This window comes from Onychostoma macrolepis, chromosome 16, assembly GCF_012432095.1.
Source record: "Onychostoma macrolepis isolate SWU-2019 chromosome 16, ASM1243209v1, whole genome shotgun sequence".
Taxonomy (NCBI): domain Eukaryota; kingdom Metazoa; phylum Chordata; class Actinopteri; order Cypriniformes; family Cyprinidae; genus Onychostoma; species Onychostoma macrolepis.
The window spans coordinates 15,061,535-15,086,931 of record NC_081170.1 but is presented as its reverse complement, the minus strand read 5'-3'; the positions used below and the strand labels follow the sequence as shown (position 1 = coordinate 15,086,931).

Sequence of the window (25,397 nt, the reverse complement as noted above, 5' to 3'; positions counted from 1 at the left end):
ATGGCTTCTCCTACCATTGCTACGCTGATGACACACAGCTCTCTCTCTCTTTTGAACCAGATGATCCAACGGTAGCTGCACGGATCTCAGGCTGCCTGGCGGACATCTCGGCATGGATGAAAAAACATCACCTACTGCTCAACCTGGCAAAGACTGAGCTTCTTGTCTTCCCTGCCACTCCAACTCTACAGCATGATTTCACCATCCAGCTAGGTACTTCTACAATTACCCCATCAACTTCGGTCAGAAATCTTGGTGTAATCTTTGATGACCAGCTGACCTTCAAAGAGCACATTGCAAAGACTGCTTAATCTTGCAGGTCTGCACTACACAACATCAGAAAGATCAGGCCCTTTCTGACAGAGCATGCTGCACAACTTCTACTGCAATGCTCTTCTGGCTGGACAACAATCAAACCTCTACAAATGATTCAGAATGCAGCAGCACGACTGGTCTTCAACGAGCCCATGTTACACCTCTCTTTAACGAGCCCATGTTACACCTCTCTTTAACGAGCCCATGTTACACCTCTCTTTATCTCCTTGCACTGGCTACCGGTTGCAGCTCGAATTGTGGTGGCTTTTGCTGATGCTAGAGGAATCATTCTCATAGTCTTGGGGTTTTGATACCAAAAGAGAGACTTTATTATCATCAGACAATAAGGCAGAGAAAACTCTGCAGAGAAATCTCTAGAATCTTTTTCTGTATTCTCTTTTATACAGTTTTTTTCTCTAGGCGTGTTCAATACATTGTATACATGTTTGTTATGGGACCACGATGCAGTCAGGAGGCCTTAATTTTATGTTCCGTGAAAATAAGGGCCCCATTATATATTTTGCCTAAAGGAAAAACAGGACAAGCAGCTTTTCCTTATGTCTGCACTTCTCATGTAGATTTCTACACGCAGGCAAATACACATGATTATAATAGTAGAATAAGTTGATACATAAATGGCTATATTCACATTGATTATACTTGAATAATTTATATTTTGATTAATAAAACTCTTCGTCAGAATCAAGTTCAAGACATTGATGCTTGCATATAGAACAACCACAGGCTCAGCACCCGCCTACTTCCACTCACTAATACGAATCTACATCCCCTCCAGAAGTCTGAGATCTGCTAGTGAGCGACGCCCCGTGGTACCATCACAGAAAGGCTCGAATGATCTTCCCACCCCTATCCGGAATGCTGGATCCCTGTCAATCTTCAAGCAACATCTGAAAACTCATCTCTTTCAACACTACTTGACTTCATCTTAAACTTCTAAAAAAAAAAAAAAAACACTTTATCTTTCTCTTTATTTATTCCTTCCCTTGCTAGCTTGTACTTATTTGAACAATGCCCGAGACTTGGTGTTGCAAGTTACTTCCTCTGTCTGATTGCCTCTTCAAGATGAATCGCTTTATGTATTCCCCAATTGTAAATCGCTTTGGATAAAAGCGTCTGCAAAATGACTAAATGTAAATGTAAATGTTATGGAAGTGCACTTGTTTTTCACCTGGGAATCCTGCATCAGTTAACTGTGTTGCATCCTACTAAAAGTAGCCAAATTCTATTAAGCCATATTTACAATTTCAAATTTCCATTTCAATTAGCCAATGTCAAGTGCAACATCCAAACCAGAAGTGGCCCTCATCTGTTTTATAATATATGGTGCATATTTGTCATGTCAAATGTGGGACCAGTTAGGCTCACAGCCACATTAGCCAGTGCTCGCTGTGCCATATCTTTGCCAAAACTGGCCCAAATATGTTTTAGGATAACTGGGCCACATTTGTTGCATCATATGTGGGCCACTTTAGACTCACAGCCACATTAGCCAGTGCTTATCGTGCCATATCTTTGCTAAAACTGACCAAGATAAGGTTTAAGATAACTGGCCACATTTGTGGCATCATATGCGGGCCACTTTAGGCTCACAGCCACATTAGCCAGTGCCCACATGTGATTTGATGCATTTGGGCCATTTTTGCTATTTTACATGTGGGCCACTTCAGGCTTACATCCATTTTGTACAGGCCATAAGAAGGCCAGCAGTGCCGTATCATTGCCTTAAGTGGCCCACATCCGCATGCTATCTGGGACATCAGCAGCACCATGCACATGCATTGTTTACGTGCAGGAAAGAATGCGCATGCATCGTGATACTTGATGTCACATGGACCATTTTAACAATGTCTTTACTACGATTCTGTGGTTTGATCATGGTAGTACCCTTGCTGTCTATTGAGGGTCGGAAAGCTTGGGTTCCGGAGATGAGCGAAGGTCGAACGACATGAAGGGGAGTAATTAATGATACAATTTTCTTTTTTGGGTGAACTATCCCTTTAACAGCTTTGTATGGTAACCAATGAAATTCCATTTTTATTGTTACAACTGCCTCCTGTGAGATTTTAAAAACCAAGGGTTAAAGAAATAATTTACCAAAAATGAAAATTTGTTGAAAATGTACTCACCTTCAGGCCATCCAAGTATAATTTGTTTATTTAGTGGAACAGATTTGGAGAAATTTTACATTACATCATTTGCTATAATTAACATTAAATAATTAATTAATAACATTACCAATGGATCCTTTGAATGTGAATGGGTGCTGTCTGAATGAGCATGCAAGAAGTTGATAAAAACATCACTGTAATCCACATGACTCCAGCACCATTTACAACTGAAAATAATCCAAAACAATTCTAAACAAACATGTTGGTGGATTTTGATGTGAGAGGACAACAAGGAATGGACTTTTAAAACACCTTAGATTTACTGCAATTACCTGTCCCACGTTCAATATCTTTCCTAAATGTATTAAACATCTATTTAAGAATTAGCAAAGTCTGGCATTCTAGTTTCTCATCAATGCACTCCTCCAAAGACAAACAGGCACACAGACTTATCTCTTTATAAAAAATCCCCCCACTTCTTTCAGAACATAAATCAACCAGGATCTGCTGTGTTCTCTACAAAGCTATAAATATATAGGATTCCTAAGGTTTTCTATTTCACTAGGTGGAGCATGCTGGAATATTCATCAGTCTCCCCTATTGTGGGAGTGTCCTTCTGATAAATTAAAAGCATTGGAAATGTTAGTACCAACCAATCACAATTGAAGTTTGTAACATTTTATATAGGTTTAGAATATCCAGTGTATGTAAATGTTTTGTGCTTTTTTAAAAATGTCCAAAACTTCTACAGTAACTTTTTTTTTTTTTTTTTAATTGAAGCAAGACCTTCAAGCAATCCTACAACTAACGTTACAGCATTTTTCTATTTCTAATGCTACAGGCCACAAATACTTTGACTTTCAAGCTGACATGAAAAGCTCTAGTGTGTCTTAAAGCACTTATTCTACTTGAATATATTTACAAATTCAAAACACATGGTAACGTTCAAAACAATACCTGAAAAGAATTAAACTGAAACCAAAACGAAATAATCTGTGACCTGAAAACTGGTGCTGACATCGCCAAAAGTATCTGTATCTCACGTTGCAGTTCCACCCGCTTTGTTTTGTCAGAAGGACACGCCCACTATATGAGGAACTAATGAATATTCCATAAGGCCCCGCCCCACGTTACAGAAAAGTTTCATGAACTGCATATTCAACGGCTTACCGTTAGATCCACGAATCCTACAATTACTAGCGTAACGCGTCGAATTTCTCGCGAGGCGTATCGAGATACACTTCGTCTGCTGTCAAGTTACGCCTCTGTTTACATTAATTTATTCTCAAGAAACAGATGTTTGCCCCTGACCAAACAGGGCGTCCAGCGTCGCCTCATTCGGATTTACAAAGAACTGTTTGCGGATGCTGTGCTATTTGCAAAGTACACCTAAACTCTTCTGCAGACCCCAGACTTCTGCCTTGCCTGCATATAGTTTGTAATACTTGCCTTACGAAGATCTGCACAGATGGAACCACACAAGGTGAGAACTCGCTTGTACTGTTCAGTTTGACTTGTTATAAAGGGGCTCTTGCTAAAGTCCATCTCTGCACTTGACGTTTTTAAAATCGCGTCGAAATAGGCTCGCACAGGTTTAATCGACTGTGTAGTCCTTACGATTATTTACATAAAGGGTCTTAAAGTTAATGTCCGTGGTTCATGGCTAAGTTTTGTTTTCCACTGGGGGCAGATGAACAGATACAATTGGCCCCGATATAAAGCTTTTCTTATTCACATACTAAACACATACAACTGTTGTATGTACTGTTTTTAAATCATATTTTAGTGAAATTTGTAGCATTTAATTACGTTTTATGAACGCACAGTAATGATTCTGATCTAAAAATCCCTGAAATCGCAGTTTACTGACGTATTTCCTATCGATACAGGAAGTTTCGACGAGAAATATCAAAAGGCTCGACATTTATTTTATTTGCGTTTTTTAAAATGGCCACTGTACAGCGCGTGAAAAATATAAAAGCTGCTTTCTTTAATGTCATGACGAAATTAGTGTCATATTTACATATGGAATAGATTACTTGGTTTCAATAAAACCAAATGCAAGCAAATTTCGTGTTGATTATATTTTACTAATAATTTTTTTTGTCATTTCGCATGTTAAATATCATTTACATTGATATTAAATAATACCACAGTTCGTCTCCAAAAAAAATCAAAACTGCATTTTTCAATAAAATGTGATTTGTTCAAATCAGTTCATTTTGTTGATAAAACTATCAAGCAAACAAGGTGTATAAATTCTGCTACTCTAATAACTCATTATACTTTAATAAATGACTTGTGGTTTCATCAAGGATTTCTAATCAACAGCAACATGAGTAGTTAGAATTTAATGACGTAGCTCCTTCATTTTGTAGAAGTGTTTCATTTAAGTGTGTTCATTCAGGGCTTTTGTTTGTTTCTTCGTCTAGATTGTCCATTATGTGCGCAGTCCTTTTGTTTGTCTGAGGTTACAGAATGTGCCATTTTTGAAGACACGAGTAACAATAACGAGGTCCCCAAGGTAAGTGTGCACAGATTATGGAGAAAGTTTTAAGTAAAATGGTACATTCATTTCAGTCCCTACTCTTTTTGCAGATGTTGCCAAATCATATAAAGGGCCGTTCACACAAAGAACAATAAATATAAAGATAAACTATTACAGTAACTGTATTAGCATCCACACCAGGAACGCACGCTAATGTTCTGTTCATTATAAGCACGTGCTGCTGCTTTAATTGCCCAAGCACTTTAAGTTCAAGTTGATTCTGGTTGGCTGTCAATGTTTTTACCATTCATCAGCTGGGGAAAAAAACAGTTTGAAAGTGATTGCAACAATACTGTTCCTCTTTGTCATTCTTTTTTCACAGAATTATAATTAAAAAAAAAAAAACCTTCATAGTTATCGTCCTTGGTGTGAAGGCCCTTAAGCTGGTCCAAAGAATTCCAGCACTGACATAAAGGAGGCATTCCATTGTAAACCTTCATTCAAAATGTTTAATCATTCTTTTCAGTGTGCCGGGTGTGAAGAGAGTGAGGTTAGTGGATGGTGTGTCCAGTGTGAGGAGGCCCTGTGTTTGGACTGTACATCTGCTCATCGTAGGGTAAAAGTGACCCGTGACCATGAAGTCACTCCCAAAAAACCTCCCACAGGTTAGACTTAAATTCCCTAAGCACCAGTTCAGACTAAAACTGCTACTGTGGTGGAAATTCACCTGTATAATTTAAGTCAGACCACTCGGTTATCAAATCAAATTTATTTGTTTGAAATCATGATCCAGGGTAGCTTCTCTTACAATGAAAACATACCTCAGAGAGATAAAAAATAATTCAGTAAAATCATACAAATTCATTTATCAATGAACAAAGGCTTTCAAAGTATATTGGATTGGATCAAAATGAGCTATTATCATAAAGCCTCCTACATCATTTTATCATATATGTACACTTTCTGATTGTTCTCCATCCACTTTGGTCTTCCTCAACATCCCATGATATGCTCACTTGACCTATGTACACATTTTTAATTGCAACATTTTATTTGACTCCCTGGACTCTTCCGAGGCTTACTGACCTTGACTACAGAAAGAGGCATTATATTCCTTTTTTTAAATATATATATATATATATATTTATATATTTTTTTTTAGAGCATATGTAGATTAAATTTGTAACATCAGAGGGAGACAGAAAGTAAAATAATAAAATTGGCAATATATATATAATATTAATTTTCTACCAAGAGTGTGAAAGGAAGAAAGGCCAGAAGAAAGAAGTTATCCGAGGCTTTTTATTGAGTGTGTCAGATAACTTGGAGCATTTCCATGCTTATCAAACTCCGACCCTTTTGTACGGCATAAACTCCAGCCTGCTTGAAACCTTCAGTTTGTCCCCTTACATTTTTAAGCAGTTGACATTCTCTAGAAGCCATTCCTTTTGCCCTCCTTTCATAATTCTTCATCAAAAACACTATATATTAATAAAGGTAAAAAATTACTTTTGAGTACATACAATAAAAATAATTATTTACACACTATATATATATATATATGTTAAAAACAAACTATAGTTCATGATTTAAAATTATGCAAGGAAATCTCTGTAACTCATGTAAAATTAACACAATTAATCATGCATGAGCAGTGGCATTGGTTAAATATATTTTCTCATACTTTTGTTTTGCTCAGGTTGGATACAGAGAAGACGCTGTCCCTCACACACTCAGGAGAGCTTGAGGTTCTTCTGTCTTGTTTGTGAAGAGCTCACCTGTAAGGACTGTCAGCTGATCTCTCATAGGGGGCACAGGTATAGTCCATATTTACCCAATCAGATCAGTGCATGTGAAGATTAAAACTATATAGGCTTTTTTTTTTTTTGCGTTTTGGGTAATTGTTTCCCCATCTATTTGCTTTGTGAGTCAGAGCAAAAGTATGCATCAGTTTCTTTGACACATTTTGATATTCTTCCCCAACAATACCTTATCACAATATCTATGTCAGTTTTGTGCAGCAGGAGGAAGCTGTGGGATCTCAAAGACAGCGGCTGCAGAATTTGTTGGACTCCATCAGACATCAGAAAGAGACGGTTAGCAGCAGCTTGCTGCACCTAGAGGCAAGGTAACTGAATGAAGCCGTGTGGACCACAGTACGCAAGTTAAAGGAACGACTGTCTGTCAATAAAAATAAATAAATAATAATAAAAAACAACAACTGGATATACTCTTAAAAGTCGTTCTCAAAGCTCACATCGTTTCACCCGTATTTTTTAAAGGCATAATGAGAATGTTGCCATCATCAAACAGAATTACTTTCTTCTGTTGAACATTAAAATGATAAAGGAAAATGGGTAAAGGCTGAAATAAAATTTTAAAGGCTGAAATACTCTACCAGTTTTTTTTTTTTTTTTTTAATATATATATATATATATATACACACACACACACACAGTGCTCAGCGTAAATGAGTACACCCCCTTTGAAAAGTAACATTTTAAACACTATCTCAGTGAACACAAAAACAATTTCCAAAATGTTGACAAGACTGTTTAATATAACATCGGTTTAACTTATAACATGAAAGTAAGGTTAATAATATAACTTAGATTACACATTTCAATTTTACTCAAATTAGGGTGATGCAAAAATGAGTACACCCCACAACAAAAACTACTACATCTGGTACTTTGTATGGCCTCCATGATTTTTAATGACAGCACCAAGTCTTCGAGGCATGGAATGAACAAGTTGGTGACATTTTGCAACATCTATCTTTTTCCATTCTTCAAGAATGACCGCTTTTAGAGACTGGATGCTGGATGGAGAGTGATGCTCAACTTGTCTCTGCAGAATTCCCCATAGGTGTTCGATTGGGTTCAGATCAGGAGACATACTTAGCCACTGAATCACTTTCACCCTGTTCTTCTTCAGAAATCCAACAGTGGCCTTAGGATCATTGTCACGTTGGAAAATTGCAGGACGACTAAGGGCATGGAGTGATGGTAGCATCTTCTCTTTCAGTATACAGCAGTACATCTGTGAATTCATGATGCCATCAATGAAATGCAGCTCCCCGACACCAGCAGCACTCATGCAGTCCCACATAAGGACACTGCCACCACCATGTTTCACTGTAGGCACCATGCATTTTTCTTTGTATTCCTCACCTTTGCGAAGCCATACAGTTTTGAAGCCATCAGTTCCAAAAACATTTATCTTGGTCTCATCACTCCAGAGTATAGAGTCCCAGTAGTCTTCATCTTTGTCAGCATGGGCCCTGGCAAACTCTAGGTGAGCTTTTTTGTGCCTGGGCTTTAAGAGAGACTTCTTTCGTGGACGGCACCCATGCATGCCATTCCTCTGCAGTGTACGCCGTATTGTGTCACGGGAAATAGTCATCCCAGTTAGGCTTTCTACTTCTTTAGATAACTGCAGTGAACTTGCATGCAGATTTTCTTCAACCCTTCTCATTAGAAGACGCTCCTGTCGAGGTGTTAACTTCCGTGGACGACCTGGACGTCTCTGTGAGATGGTTGCAGTTCCATCTTTTTTTACATTTTTGTACCACTTTTGCTACAGTATTCTGAATAAGTAAAGTTTTGCTGATCTTCTTGTAGCCTTCACCTTTCTTGTGTAAAGAAATTATTTTCTTTCTCAGGTCTTGTGACATTTCTCTTCCATGTGTTACTATTGCTGACAGCTTGAAATGGAAAGGGGTTTTCTTTAAGTAACACCCTTTTATAGTCAACTGTCTGCTGGACACCTGTGTAATGCATAATTAGACTCACCTGTGGTTGAATTATTGTTAAATTAGACATTTGTAGTCTAAAATTTAGCTTTGCTCCAGAGGCTTTCAGTGGGGTGTACTCATTTTTGCATCACCCTAATTTGAGTAAAACAAACATTTTGTTCTCTAAGTTATATTATTAACCTTACTTTCTTGTTATAAGTTAAACAGATGTTATATAAAACTTAGTCTTGTCAACATTTTGGAAATAGTTTTTGTGTTCATTGAGATATTGTTTAAAATGTTAGTTTTCAAAGGGGGTGTACTCATTTACGCTGAGCACTGTGTGTGTATATATATATATATATATATATATATATATATATATATATATTTGCCTCAATTGCAGTTTTCAGCAAAATTCAGAGGCAGTCTGCAGATTTTGGCCGGTAATTATTGCATAGTGTATGAGCGGCACAGATTCTGATTTTTTTTTTTTTTTTATAGCTTTAGACTATGACTCCATCCAGTCAGAGCATATCAAACATATTTTGAGCATGTCTCATAACAAAAAAGCATCTTCTATTACAAATATATTGTAGTAACTTATCTCCAAAGTCTAGTAAGATCCATTTGTTATGTATGTGTATGTGTATGTGTATGTGTGTATATATATATATATATATATATGAAGTTCATTTGCAAAACCAGATAACTCAGTTTTTAACAATTTTCAAAAATCATGTTTTTTCTTTGTGCATTCCAATTACTCTCAATCAAACTGCAGTTGGGTTATTTTGATTAGGTTAAAAATAACTAAAAATACAGCTAACTAACACAATAAAACCTAATAAAAACATAATAACATAATAAAAAACATGATTTTTGCAAATAAACTCTTTATATATATATATATATATATATATATATATATATATATATATATATATATATATATATATATATATATATATATATATAAATCTTTATAGAAATTTAAAAGGTTTTGTGAGAGATCCAAGGTGTTTTATTATTACATTTTGTGCTTTATTAACATATGATGTAGTGATACCCTGCACTTTAAGGAGATGCATGAGATGTTAGCCCCAGAGATGTAAATTGGGATCTGTCTAGCCTGGGCGTCAGTGACTGGGTCACTTGAGACTGATTTTAATACAAAGTGTAAACAGAGCCGATTATTCAAAAGGACAGTGGTAAACAGAAACAAAAAAGAGAGGGTGGGAACCAGGAGAGGTGTTAATGGCAGATCAAAGCAGACCCAACAGTGAATACAGGAACAAATGACTTTACATCCTGATAACAGATGGCCTCTAGAAACATTACTGAAATTGAAGTAAGTGTATATATATATGTCTCATTTTCTCTCTCTAGCTTGGGAACTCCCTCCCTTTTTAAAAAAAAATGTTTTTAATTCAACCTTGCTCTATTTTGGAAAATAAGAGATGAAGGAACAATTAATAATACTTAATAATTAATGAAAATGTAATAAATTCTATTGATTCACATACATGTATATGTTAGAACTATTATTAATAGAACAATTAGTAGTAAATAAATGTTAATATGATCAGTGAATTCCTATATTTTCGACATATGCTAGAAAAAAAAAAAACTGCCCAAGTCTGCCAAAGAGCCAAAACTGGCAAATCCAGAGAGAAAGCACAGAACTCTTATCACCTCTAAGGAATGCAAGCCTTGGTAAAGAGTGGGTAGAAGGACACTGTATACACTTGTAAATCAGTAAGGCCAGATTTTAAGTCACTTGTAAGATAAACACACATATCAACTAGGGCTGCAACTAACGATTATTTTAATAATCGATTAATCTGTCGATTATTTTTTCGATTAATCGATGAATCGGATTTTTAAAAAAAAAGAAAAAAGAAAAGCATTCATTTCCAACCCTTTATTCAAAAACAGAACTAAAATCTTTAGAAAGTGCACCAACATGTTGCTCCTTGAACATCCCTGAGCTGTTATAATAATAATAAAATAAAATAAAATGGACTAACACAAAAACATACACATGTATGCTTTACATCTGCCAAATATATAGACTTTTGGGGTGCAAAAATTAAATAATTTAACAACACTGCGTCGTTAGCGTTGGTATTGTATCAGACACTTGCACTTAACATTATATGAAAATCAAGCTCAAATGGAGTTAACAATGTTTTTGACCAGAGAATGACGGAGATGGAGTGTTTTGTTTGTCATTAGAACGGCTGTAACTGTTATCTGAAGCAGCAAGTGCATTATGCTTTCATCAACTTTTACAGGTTATATAACTTTGATTGTAGCTATATGGGCGCTTAGTTTTTTCTTGTTGTTTAATACACTTGGCCAAAATCTCAAATTAAGCGCTTATGCACATAATGCACAGGATATTTAAAACGTATATAGACAGCAAATAACTAATTCTTCTCCACTCTTCAAACACACAAAAACATTATCCTTTACTGACATAGTGTTTGAGTAAAGAAAACGCTGTACTATTCAAACACCAATTATTTATTCACCCTTGCATTGCGAAAAAGCAGAGATCTCATCTTCTCCAGGCTGTGCGCGTCGCGTCAATCTGAACGGAGGCGGGGTGAAGTTACGAGGTCTCGCTGAGAGCTCGATGATCCGATGGCGTTACGAAGTTTTACTGACAAGTTATTTTAATGCTTATCATTGGTTTACTATTTTTAAAACTCTCTGATTTAAAATAATAAAAACGAATTATAAGCGACTCAAGTTTGGATAATTTTTCACAGCACCTGACTGGGCTAGGGTATGGCAACTGCATACTCTGCCATACGCAAACGCCGCCCCTGCTCCCACACCTTGGATGACTTGGGTCGCACGGATTTCTCTGCCTCCGCCATGTATCTTTCCTCTACCTCCGCTCGTTTTTTTTTTTTTTTACTTTTTTTTTTTTATGAGGCGCCAAACTCTGCTACCATCCGTGCGCGAGAGACCGAGTGTGTTCACTCCGCTCCACGCTCAACTAAAGTTTTTTTTTTTTAAATAATCAAACGTCTCCGCGTCGCGCGACACAACGAATCGATTATGAAATTCGTTGCCAACGCTTTTAGTAATAGATTTTTATCGATTTAATCGATTCGTTGTTGCAGCCCTAATATCAACTGCTGTTTACGAGCCTTTTTTTGAATTACAAATGGAGAGCAGAATATAAAAAGAAGGAAAAAGGTAGTTTCTAAACATCTAATATTAGTGGAATAACATTCAGGCGTGTTTTTCATTTCACAATGCATAATTAACACAATATGGATGTAAAGGTGGTTCACACAGCCTTAGATGATGTATTTAAGGCTTGGGCTGGCAAAGGAATTGTAAGATTTTGTCAAATGTATGGTGACAATGAAATGAAGACTTTTGAGAACGTAGTGAAGAAATATGCTTTGTCTTGGAAATTATTTTATAAGTTTCCACAAATAAGAAGTTATTTAAAAGATGAAAAATTGAGATATTCACATATATTGAGAGTTACAGCTTTTAAGTAATGAAAGTTTGTAGAAGGCAAGAATTCCCAGTGTTAAAGGACTGGTTAGATTTAGTTTCCTATGGAGATGACAGCATGTGAAATTAAGAACAAAAGTGTACTTTTTGAAAATATATGGGCATCTCTAAAAGTACAGATATAATAAATATATATATATATATATATATATATATATATATATATATATATATATATATATATATACACACACACACATAATCAAAAAATAAAATATGATTAATGAAATAAATAATTCTGTGGCATTATTCATCTTGTGTATGTTCCTTTGATTTTACTTTTAGAGATGCCGATATATTTTAAAAAAGTACACTTTTGTTCTTAATTTCGCATGCTGTCATCTCCATAGGAAACTAAATCTAACCAGTCCTTTAACACTGGGAATTCTTGCCTTCTACAAACTTTCATTACTTAAAAGCTGTAAGTCTCAATATTACCGTAAGAATACAGAAAAATATAAAAACTGAACAATTACTGGGGAAAAATATTATGTCTTTTATAAAAGAAATGTTTGTTTGTATTTAATGGATTGAACAGAAAGACATAATAAAGTATATAAAAAAAGAGTGTGTCACACAGCATTCTTTTCAAACTTTATCATAGCTCACTAAATATAGCAGGACAGTAGCAGTTAGTTTCTAGCAGATGTGCTTACATTCAAAGTTGTATTACAATGGTTTGACTTTGCAGACATTTCCTGTTTTTTCTTCCTCTTGTGTGTATTTGTTGTGTGGTTGAGAGTATTTTAATCTTTGTTAGATTACAGGACATTAAGAGTATAAAAGTGGCAGCAAAGAAGATGATGACACGGGTAGTCCACTCCATTTATCAGACTCTGGTTGTGAAAGCTACACAGATGTTAAAGGAGATAGAGGTAAGCATTTAGTGCTCAAAAATCCTCATTTACTGAAGCATGCTGTACATGATTTTAATCTTTAAATTATGAATATTTGGCATACTTCACACAATTTCAGAATGTTTTTTTGATCTCCATCATTACAGTACTTCAGTGTCTTTCATCATAGCCTGACAAAACTTAACTTTACAGTTTGACCAACAGAAAAATGCACACCTATTTATACTTTGCAGAATATATACGAATGGCATGGTTACATGATTGGTTACACTCATCCAGGCAGATAATTTCCCATTGTTAGTCACTATTAAAAAGTGTAGACTGCTTCATAATTTAGTTATAGCATACATTTGTACTAAATCCTTGTTAGATGTAGTTTTGACCTTCCCATTTCAGGGCAAAATACATGTAAACATTTTGGATTTCTGTTGAGGAACCTCCAATCTGTAACCATTGATTTATTTTTGAGTGTTTGATTGTAAGGCCCTGTATGCGGAGGAGGTGGGGTGTTTGTTGGAGAGGAAGACATCTCTGAACAGGTTGGAAGGCTGTCAGGACTACATAGCAGCTTTTATCAACAAGGTCCTATGCACAGAAGGCCACTGCCTCCTGATCCACACGAAAAGAGTAAGCTGTTCTATTTTTTTGCTTATTCCTTATGTATCATAAAAACATCTAAACCTTGCTCTTCACATTTATACTGATTATGTTAAGGACCCCCACCCCACCTTAGATTTGTTCAGGATAATATTAGCTCCATCATATGTTTTGACGTGAGGTGCATACATTTGTGTTTAGTGCGGTCAATCAATTAAAAAAAATTTACTAATTAATCATGATTAATCCCACCTTACATTAAAGTTTTTAAATATACTTTTATATTGCAATAATTTCACATTCAATCTTCAAATTAATGTAGAAACAACATAAAGACAGTATATTTTTAATATTTGTTTAGTGGCATCATTTTCTATGGCTGAAGGTATCATTGATACCAATACTACTGATGTCTCTAGGAAATTATTTTTTCCCTCTAAAATTTAACTATTGACTATAGCCATTCCACATTACAGTATAATTGAGAGCTATTAATTTGAACATTTGACTTAAAAAAAAAAAATTACTAATTTAAGTGAACTGAATTAGCACAAATTAGCATTTCAGATGTACACATTCATCGCAAGAAAATCACATACAAATATCCTATTGTAATCGTGTGTTTATTATCTTATATAATCTATAGTGGCTGTTGTCATGTTTATTTCTGCTGTGTAAAAGCCTCAACATGTATGCTCTGGCTGAAACTCACGTAGTTTGATGTTACAACCGCCTCTCCATTCTTAAGTTGCCAGGGATACATTACAAGTATAATACACATTAGTAAAAGGATCTATTTTCATTTTTATTTGTCTATATACACCTTGGGCGGCCGTGATACATTATAAAAGTAGCCCCAAAAACCGCAACCCACGGCTCTGTAATTTTTTCCCGCGGCTGTATTTTCAAAATAGCCCACTTGTGCCGCTGCCCTGGCAACACTGGTTCGCTGTACCCTCATCACACAATGATAGATAACCTTCTGCGCTGCGATGACGGGAAGAAGTTGGGGTCAAACCTTATCAAACGATTAATTTGCGTAAAAAAACATTACCGCGTTATAATCGCATGCGTTAACGTGTTAACATTGACACCTAATATATATATATATATATATATATATATATATATATATATATATACATACACATACATACACATACATACATATATACATACATACAGTCATGGCCAAAAATATCGGCACCCTTGGTAAATATGATCAAAGAAGGCTGTGAAAATTAATCTGCATTGTTAATCATTTTGATCTTTTATTTTTAAAATTCACAGAAATCTAACCTTTCATTGGATAATAAGAATTTAAAATGGGGGGAAATATCATTATGAAATAAGTGTTTTTCTCAAATACACGTTGGACACAGTTATTGGCACCCCTAGAAATTCTAATGAGTAAAATATCTCTGAAGTATATTCCCATTAATATTCACAATTTTGAGCACTCCAGGGTGATTATGAACATGAAATTATCCAGCCATGGCTTCCTGTTTCACAGAAATATAAATAGGAGGGAAAACGAAGCCCAAATTCCCTTAATCATCCATCACAATGAGAAAAAAACGAATTTCCGATTTGCAGCCATAGATAATTGAGCTTCACAAATTAGTGAAGTGGCTTTAAGAAAAGAGCTAGAACAGTGAAAATTCCCATTTCCACCATCAGGGCAATAATTAAGGATTTCCAATGAACATAAAATGTTACGAAACTGCCTGGAAGAGGACGTGTGTCTATATCGTCCTAATGCACGGTGAGAAGGAGAGTTTGAATGGCTAAAGACTCTCCAAGGACCACAGCTGGAGAATTGCAGAAAATAGTTAAGTCTCGGGGTCAGAAAATCTTAAAAAAAAAAAAAATGGCAAACAGCACCTACATCACCACATGTTGTTTGGGAGGGTTTCAAGAAAAATTATTCTAGCTCATCCAAAACAAACTCCAGCATATTCAGTTATCAGACACGACTGGAACTTCAAATGGGACTGGCTTCTATGGTCAGATGAAACAAAAAAAATTTGCTTTTTAGCGGCAAACACTCAAGATGGGTTTGGTGAACACAGGGATAAAAAGTCCCCCATGTGTACAATGAAATATACTGCTGTATTTTTGATGTTGTGGGCCTATATTTCTGCTGGAGGTCCTGGACATCCTGTTTAGACACTTGGCATCATGATTCTATCAAATACCAGCAGATAAAAAAATCAATAAGTGACTGACTCCGTTAGAAATCTTACACTGAACAAAATTATAAACGCAACACATTTGTTTTTGCCCCCATTTTTCATGAGCTGAGCTCAAAGATCTAAGACTTTTTCTATGTACACAAAAGGCCTATTTCTCTCAAATATTGTTCACAAATCCGTCTAAATCTGTGTTAGTGAGCACTTCTCCTTTGCCGAGATAATCCATCCACCTCACAGGTGTGGCATATCAAGATGCTGATTAGACAGCATGATTATTGCACAGGTGTGCCTTAGACTGGCCACAATAAAAGGCCACTCTAAAATGTGCAGTTTTATCACACAGCACAATGCCACAGATGTCGCAAGTTTTGAGGGAGCATGCAATTGGCATGCTGACTGCAGGAATGTCCACCAGAGCTGTTGCCCGTGAACTGAATGTTCATTTCTTGACCATAAGCCGTCTCCAAAGTCGTTTCAGAGAATTTGGCAGTACATCCAACCGGCCTCACAACCGCAGACCACGTGTAACCACACCAGCCCAGGACCTCCACATCCAGCATCTTCACCTCCAAGATCGTCTGAGACCAGCCACCCGGACAGCTGCTGCAACAATCGGTTTGCATAACCAAAGAATTTCAGCACAAACTATCAGAAACCGTCTCAGGGAAGCTCATCTGCATGCTCGTCGTCCTCATCGGGGTCTCTACCTGACTGCAGTTCGTTGTCGTAACCGACTTGAGTGGGCAAATGCTTACATTCGATGGCGTCTGGCACTTTGGAGAGGTGTTCTCTTCACGGATGAATCCCGATTTTCACTGTACAGGGCAGATGCAGACAGCGTGTATGGCGTCGTGTGGCTGAGCGGTTTGCTGATGTCAATGTTGTGGATCGAGTGGCCCATAGTGGCGGTGGGGTTATGGTATGGGCAGGCGTATGTTATGGACAACGAACACAGGTGCATTTTATTGATGCCATTTTGAATGCACAGAGATACCGTGACGAGATCCTGAGGCCCATTGTTGTGCCATTCATCCACAACCATCAATAAAAGTGACCTTTTATTGTGGCCAGCCTAAGGCACACCTGTGCAATAATCATGCTATCTAATCAGCATCTTGATATGCCACACCTGTGAGGTGGATGGAGTATCTCGGCAAAGGAGAAGTGCTCACTAACACAGATTTGTGAACAATATTTGAGAGAAATAGGCCTTTTGTGTACATAGAAAAAGTCTTAAATCTTTGAGTTCAGCTCATGAAAAATGGGGGCAAAAACAAAAGTGTTGTGTTTATAATTTTGTTCAGTGTATAATGGCCCATGTTTGGATCTTCCAACCGTACAATAATCCAAACACAAACCTCAAAAACAACACAAAAATGGGTCACTGAGCACAAAACCAAGCTTCTGCTGGCCATTCCAGTCCTCTGACCTGAACCCTATAGAAAATGAGTGGGGTTAACTGAAGAGAAGAAGCACCAACATGGAGCTGGGAATCTAAAGGGTCTGGAGTGATTCTGGATGAAGGAATGGTCTCTGATCTCTTGTCAGGTGTTTTCTAACCTCATCAGGCATTATAGGAGAAAGTTTTGAGCTGTTAAACTGGCAAATGGAGGTTTCAAAAAGTATCGAATAAAAGGGTGCCTTTAATTGTGGCCAATGTGTATTAGAGAAAAACATTTATTTCATAATGATATTTCCCCCCATTTTAATTTCTTATCCAATGAAAAGTTAGATTTTTGTGAATTTTTTAAATAAAAGATCAAAAGGATTGTAGCATTTGGACCAATCAGACACAATTTTGCATTTGATTTAACAAATCAATTAGTTATTAGATTAACAAATAGTCACAGACCCCTCACCCAATACACATACCCGGTGCCAGTAGGACTGTCAAGGACTTCATACCCCCGGGCCCATGGCAAGCCATCAGATAACACTAGTTTTATTGCTCAAAGGAATGCAAATGCAGAACAACTCACACTATCTTTTTCCTATAGGAAAGACATTATGCCGTAAAAATGGACTCTTCTCTAGTTAATTCATAGAAAAACCTTTTTTTGAACGAAGACACATATCATTCAGGTCATTGTGTATATTATTACTGTTCTTGTATATGTTTTTGTGTATTGTATACTGTTTTATGCATGCTTATGATAGATCACTTGTTAATATCATTTTAACTTATACCGTGTCTGGTCTCTATCAATTCGTCTTCGGATGATCTAATTGAGAGTGAATATTACATGTTGATACCTATGCAACATATTAGTGTCCTAAGAATCTTTAATAGTTGTATATCAACTTCCAACCCAACCCCGTTGCAAATTACCATGCTCTCAGACAAAGGGTCATAAAACCCCCCAGTATTTCCAAACTCCTGCTTGAAAATTCAGCCTTTCTCATTGGTCAAGCCCATCTTGAGAGGCGTGACTCTTCGCAGGCCTTAAAGGGCTCACGCACAATTCTGCCTTCACGCGCTCTCTTCTACAAAAGCTCTACTGCTAAATCTCCGGATTGCTGCCCATGTGGAGAGCCTGAGCCGGTACCGGCGTTACCGGTGGGCTACAACATATCTCAGTCTGCGGTTCTGTTAGATCCTAAAAAGATGTGAGCTAGAACTCTTCTGGACCCTTAAGTCTTGCGCCAGGCCTTGCGGCCTTGACTTTCCATTCAACCAAAGCTCCTCAGACCTCAGCCAGAATAACATCTTTGGAATTCATCACTCTTCAACCCGGAAGAACGTGATCGCGAGTCCAAAACCTTGAAACCATCAAGACTTTTCATCCAAGACTGCATTCCAGACACACACCAACAGCCATGGAAGTGCAAGTATGGTACATCTAACTAAACTAAACAGAGGTTTAGTATAAGCTATAGACCCCGTTATAAATGGCGCAGATGGTTTTACTCAGGTGGTTAACTGACTCTTTCCATAACTGCATTCCGTTTTCTCTAATGGCTTCATTCATCCACTTTACCTCCCCTTTTGTATATACGCGTGAGTGTATGTATGTTTGTCTGTTTGTTTAGATTAGTTATGTGTGTTAGCGTTTAGTTAATAAAAGTTGTGTGCACAAATTACATGAGTTTTTCGCCTAGGGCGTCAAAATGGCTAGAAACGGCCCTGACAGGAACTAATTTGTATATTGATCTATTTCATGTGATGTCACTGTATTACTGTATTTGTGACTAAAACTGTCTGTTATTCAGATCCTGAGTGTTTGTTTAGCCCTCTGTTATATTTTTTGTGTCTCTAACTCAGATTGAGAACCATGTGAAAAAGCTTCTGTCCCAGAAGGCATGCACCCCTGAGACTATGATTGAACTACACATTCAGATTCAGAATGAACTCTGTCAGCACATCATGAAATGTGGTAAACAAAAACCTTCTGTTTTTTTTATTACAAAAATGTATTTACATTTCATTAAAAAAAAATCTATAAATGTAATATCTTTTATTTTCTTTCTGCCCAGGATTTTTGAGGATTAGAAGGGTTCTTGTTCCATTCACCTCTCAGAGAACTGGTTCCACTCAGTTAGAATCTGAGTCTGTGAAAAGCTCAAATCAAAATCCCTGTGCCTCCTCTCAGACTGAGCAAATGGACCAGGCCCTTCCTAGTCTGCCTCATCAATCTCAGCCCAGCCAGCCATCTCATTCTAACCAGGCCACAACCCGCTTTGCATGTAACAATGCTGCCTCATCTCAACCGAATCAATCTAAACCTTCCTCTTCAAATCTTCAGAGTCCATTTTCTTCCTCACCATCTGTCCGTGTCCAGTACCATGAAGTCATGTCTGAGCAATCCAAGCATGCTTACAGTCCCTCATTGAACTGTGTCCCTTATTTTCCTCAATCTGCTCCTAAAACTCGCATGAATTCTTCTCCGTCTGTTTATTCTCAGCCTCGTCTTCCACTCACAAACCGCACACCATCTCAAATAAACAATATCTCTGAGTCAGCCAAATTTAGTAAGGCCTATTGCCCTACCATGCAGGTCTCTCAAACACGCATACTCACCCGCCCAATGCCAGATAATAGCCAAAAACAACCAATACCAGCCAACAACCAAACACTCATACCAACTTATTCAGTACCAGCCAACAACCAAACACTCGCACCAACTCATCCAATACCTGCCAACAACCAAACACCTGTACTAACTTATCCAATGCCAGTCAACAACCAAACACACCTACTAACTCATCAAATGCCAGTCAATAACCAAAAACAACCAATTTCAGTCAACAACCAGACACCTGTAGCAACTCATCCAATACCAGCCAACAGCCAAACACTTGGACTAACTCATCCATTGCCTGCCAAAAACCAGACACCCCTACTAACTCATCAAATGCCATTCACCAACCAAACATATGTACCAATTCATGTAATACCATCCAACAACCGAACACCCATAACAACTCATCCAATTCCAGCCAACAACCAAACACTCGCACCAACTCATCCAATACCAGCCAACAACCAAACACCTGTATTAACTCATACAATGCCCATCAACAACCAAACACTCATACCAGCTCATCCAATACCAGCCAACAACCAAACACCCGTAACAACTCATCCAATACCAGCCAACAACCAACCACCCGAACTAATAGAATCAATACCTGTATTAATTCAACCAATTCCAGTCAACAACCAAACACCCATACTAACCCATCCAATACCAGCCAACAACCAATCAACCATACTTACTCATTCTATACCAACTTACAACCAAACACTCATACTGACCCATCCAGTACAAAACAATTTCCTGGGGCCCGGACATTCTTTCTCTGTGCAACCCAATATTCCCTTAACTGTCCTTTCAACAATTAACACAGTTTCTTTAAATGATGCTACTTCAATCTCTAATGTCCTTCCTGTAAACCCAATGCCTTCTGCTCCCATTGATGGCAACAACACCCTCCAGTGTAAGAGAGGCACCTACAATAGCACTAACCTCCCAGTCAAGGCCTTGGCTGATTCCGCCTGTGATCAGGATGCAGGTGTGAGCAGCACAAATTTCACTGATACGGACCATCTGGAGAGCAACTTGCCCACCTCCCTTGTGTCGAAGACAGCTCCTAAAGAACCTTCACCAGATCCTGGCCACTACTCTGGCCCATCCAACATTCACCAGGACTCTCTCTCCACCACCACCACCACAGAGAAATATTCAAGTCAAGCTCAAGACTGTCAGTCATCCAACAAGAACTACTCTGGACCAAAACACTGGAGCATTGGCATGCCGACAACTTTCCGTCAGCTTGTAGAGGCAACATGCATACCTCCAGTGGATTCATCTCCTTGTAGCACATCAGAAGACCTTGATGGGGAGGTTGGTGAATGTTTGATTCTTACAGATAGAGGTATGGAGATTTGTATGTCAGAGATCTGTTTCATTCAAAAACTTTCTTTTCCTACCAGAGCACGACTCATGACAAGATTGTACAAAGTACTTTTGACTACAGGGAGGCAAAAAAAGAAGACAAAGAATCTGCAGGTTATTTTCTTTTCAAAAGAGTTGTCAAAAGAATAGTGTTTGTTTACCTCACTCATTTCTTTTTTTCCTGTCTTTTAGTCACCCTGGAACACTTCAGGAGACAAATCAAACAATGCAAGAGGTGGTCTCAAGATATATTCTTATTTAGTGTTGGTTCATAGTGATCTTTGCTTCATAGTGGAATCTATAGTGCTTATTTGCATCCTTCCATCCTTTCAAAAATCATTTTGAATTTTTCCATTTTTTTATTACATTATCATGTTTTATTGTTCTATTGTGTTAGTTAACTGTACTTGTTTGTTATTTTTTACCCAATCAAAATAACCCGACTGCAGTTTGATTGAGATCTATTGGAATGCGCAATGAAAAAAACATGATTTTGTGTTATCTGTTTTTGCAAATGAACTCTTCAATTATTAACCTTATTTATGTCTCAATTAATGTTTGTGATAACTATTAATAAAATTATTAATATTGTTAATAGTATTTACAGTACCGTCCCAAATTTTTTGAAAGAAGTCTCTTTGCTCACCAAGGCTGTATTTATTTAATCAAAAATAAAGTGAAAGCCATTGATATATTACAATTTAAAATAACCATCTTATTATTTTGTAAATCCTGTTTTAATATATTTTAAAATGTAATTTATTCCTGTAATTCTGCAGCCATTACTCAAGTCTTCAGTGTCACATGGTCCTTCAGAAATCATTCTGATATGCTGATTTGCTGCTCAAGAAACATTTTTGTTAGCAATGTTGAAAACTGTGCTGCTCGATGTTTATGTGAAAACCGTGATACATTTCATCATGATTCCTTGAATAGAAGTTCAAAAGTACAACAATTATTTGAAATAGAAATATTTTGTAACCTAATTATGTCTTTACAATCACTTTTTATCAATTAAATGTGTCCTTGCTGAATAAGGATTATTTTCTTATAAAACAAAAAACAACTTACTTACCCCAAACCTTTGAAGGGTAGTGTATAAATTTATTATTATTATTTTTTTTTACATTTAATGGCTTTTTTTTTTTTGACCGGAGACCACTGTTTTCTGTTGAATAGGTCTCTACGTGTTTCTCTTGTGCGTCTGCCCATCTCTCTGCCTCCAAGTGGACAGCCACTCCCAGAGTTCCACCTTATTGCAGATACCTCCACAGATCACATCTTAGTGCAGGAATCCCAGGGAGGAGAGGTAAGGACAACACACACAGTACATATGACTGTTGTAAGTCATGTTAGCACCACAGCTATTCTCAATTGTGCCCTCCTCTTCTCCAGGTTAACCAGGTGTGGAGATGGTATGAAGATCCAATACCATGTAGATCCTCTTCTTGCTCTGTCTCTCAAGACAGCGACAGCTCCCCCGCATCTGACGTAGAGTTCTGTGCCGTGTGCCTGTCTGCAGGAGCTGCACTTCTGTGTGCAAAATGTGGCTGTGCTTTTCACTCTGACTGTCACATCCCACCAATTCTCACAAAACCTTGGTGAGACCGTCAGAAACTATTACCCTGTACAATTCTTGATTTTTGAATAGTTTTAGAGTATTTATGGTTTATAAGACGTTGGAGTTTGATAAGCTTGTGCATTTTTTTGTCCTCTATTTGAGTATTGGTGTATTTCTTTTCTCTTGCAGTAAGGATTGGGTATGTTTGCTATGTCAGGATGTAAATGAGACAATCGTGTATGGCAGTGAGATGAGGACGCCTAGTCTGAGTCTGCAAGATCAAAGAGTGAGACACCACCAGCCTGAAAGAATCTACATTCATAGTTAAAATTTTTAAAAGGATATTTTAGAGCAGCGTTTCCCAATTCCAGTCCTCGCGTCCCTCCGCTCTGCATATTTCGTATGTATCTCTTATCACGTACGACGTTTGTTCTATTCGACTGTAGGGCGCCCGAGGAATGGGATTGGGAACCGCTGTTTTAGAGGATTGTAGATTAGCATGGTGTTATGCCACATCTTTTATTTCTTGTTCTGAAATGATATAAATGCAGTGTCATCCAATCTATTCAGAAGTGTGAGAAGCTTGTCCTTGGTCTCCTGTGTGATGAGAACAAGAGCCTGCTCTACAGCGCCACCAAGGTAAATGCACAGTGCATGTCACAGTCAGTCACAAATACCCATGATATTCCAATTTCCCAATGATATTATTATTCCAGACAATTTATTGAATAATGACAAATAAGAATGTACAAGATAAAGAGAAATTTGATTATAGCTTGTGTTAAGTTTTTAGAAATGTACTCTGCATTTGTGGTGTTTTTGAAAAAAAAACAAAAAAAACTTTTATACCATTTTCAATTACATTTACATGTTAAGAATTTTCACTTTTATTTAGAAAATTAATTTTTATGTAATTTTTTAAATGTTACGATGTTTAATAATATATATGGATGTAATAATATAACTATTAATTCATAATAATAACATGCCATATGACATTTTACAACCTGAACTAATTTTGCCATTTCATAGGCAAATTATCTGATATATTAATGATACACATTCATCATTAATATATCATCACAGACAGTCTTCAGGGCTCCTCTGTTTGATTTCAATTCCTTATTTTTTCTGAATGCTGCTGCCTTTGTCACACCACATTATTTTGTTCTTTGCTTCACATTTAAATGTGTTTTTGAATAAATAAATACATCCAGATTAAAATGATCTTATGAGCTGTGCTTTATTTTGAAAGAATCACTCAAAAACAGCCGAATTTGATATAATACTCGGCCGACTCCTGGGGAATCGGAAGCCGCCCTATCGGACTGCTGCTGAACTGGTGTCAGATGTTTGGACTCTCTTTGACATGTTGATGATGAACTCTGAGGTAAATCATTGACCACATTCATGTGTAATTTAACTGCTAAGCTTCTTCTTTGAAGGACTACAAATTCATACCTAATTATAATTGAATTGAATCTTACATAATAATGGCATGCTATTTTTGTTTTTTCTACAGAGGAAAAACATGGTTGTCAAACTTCAAAAATCATTCCAGCTACAGCTGAATGAATCTTTTGGGGAGAGTCTCCACGCTTCTCTCTTGAACCACTCCAGCAGCAAGGATCCAGAGACAGAGACTGAACGAGAGAAGCACAGAAACACTTTGAAACGCATGAGAGAGTTTTTCATGGCAAACTCCGGTACAGCTGCAAAGAAACCCTACACTGACAAAGGGAACGAGGGAGATGGCTGTGGAAACACTACAGCTCCTGAACACTGAAGTGCTTCAGTCATTACTTGCTTTTGAAATTGGCAAAAATACTTCTGTATTCTCTTGTGAAGAGGGGACCAGTTCACTCTCTATTTATTGAAGTAGTTTGTTTATTTAGCTTTGCCTTTAAGTAAAATGTGTATTAAACAGATTATTTCGTTCAAGCTCACAATTTCTCTCTGTGGACACTAGATGTCATGATCTGCCACGATCAGTTTATGCGTGTGGGTTGCAAATTATTAGCATTATTGGATGTTATGTAGCTGTGATGCCTGCAGAGGGCGCGAGGATCTTTCAGTGGCGCTTTTAAGGCAAGCATCAGTTTTATTTGTTCTGCCCCGCAGCAGTTGTGCTGCAATAATGAAATATGATGAAAATAAATAATGCCATATCACACTAAAATGGCTGATGTTTTTAATTTCATTTTTTGTTTAGATTATAATTGTGGGAATTTTAAATTTGAGTCTAAAGGATTGATTTAAGTCTAGATCAGGGACATGAGTAAATTATATAATTATATCCATGCATAAAAGTCGTGTGTGTGTAATATAGGCCTATATATATATATATATATATATATATATACACACACACACATACACAAACACACACACACACACACGTTGGCCTACTATACATTCACGAAACAAAAACTTTTAAGCTGTCAGTTTTAATAAAAGTCAGTGTCTGGAATATAATGGCAAACATACAAGTGTATCCTAACGATTTTGTTATAAAATCTTTCGTTTTGCACTTAAAAAACAAACAAAACAAGCTGGGTTAATTGCTTTCTCGCGTTGGCA

The 25,397-nt window shown here is 37.0% G+C and overlaps 1 protein-coding gene across 2 annotated transcripts; it reads left to right on the top strand.

Moving 5' to 3' along the window:
• Positions 1 to 3,550: 3,550 nt before the first annotated feature.
• trim33l (tripartite motif containing 33, like) lies at positions 3,551 to 24,996 on the top strand. 2 transcript variants are annotated; one of them, XM_058746940.1, is made up of 17 exons: positions 3,553 to 3,927; positions 4,877 to 4,968; positions 5,459 to 5,597; positions 6,632 to 6,749; positions 6,944 to 7,060; positions 12,972 to 13,086; positions 13,552 to 13,695; positions 19,123 to 19,234; positions 19,335 to 21,205; positions 21,295 to 21,370; positions 21,449 to 21,491; positions 22,436 to 22,565; positions 22,652 to 22,857; positions 23,007 to 23,103; positions 23,388 to 23,456; positions 24,073 to 24,207; positions 24,340 to 24,996. In XM_058746940.1, the coding sequence occupies exons 1-17, from the start codon at positions 3,741 to 3,743 to the stop codon at positions 24,601 to 24,603; spliced, it is 3,915 nt and encodes a 1,304-aa protein (XP_058602923.1). In that variant the 5' UTR covers positions 3,553 to 3,740; the 3' UTR covers positions 24,604 to 24,996. The 2 variants fall into 2 exon arrangements, 1 of the variants encoding a protein (XP_058602923.1); XR_009266377.1 differs by lacking the exon at positions 24,340 to 24,996 and having other exon boundaries at positions 3,551 to 3,927; positions 23,369 to 23,456; positions 24,073 to 24,152.
• The last annotated feature ends 401 nt before the right edge of the window (positions 24,997 to 25,397 follow it).

What these genes read in the sequence shown, in the direction of transcription:
- trim33l (XM_058746940.1), top strand. Translation starts at nt 3,741, where the DNA reads ATGTTTGCCCCTGACCAAACAGGGCGTCCAGCGTCGCCTCATTCGGAT. An exon ending in TCAGCACATCATGAAATGTG is followed by an intron (nt 19,235 to 19,334) that starts GTAAACAAAAAC and finishes CTTTCTGCCCAG; the next exon opens with GATTTTTGAGGATTAGAAGG. An exon ending in TGCTCTACAGCGCCACCAAG is followed by an intron (nt 23,457 to 24,072) that starts GTAAATGCACAG and finishes TTATTTTGAAAG; the next exon opens with AATCACTCAAAAACAGCCGA.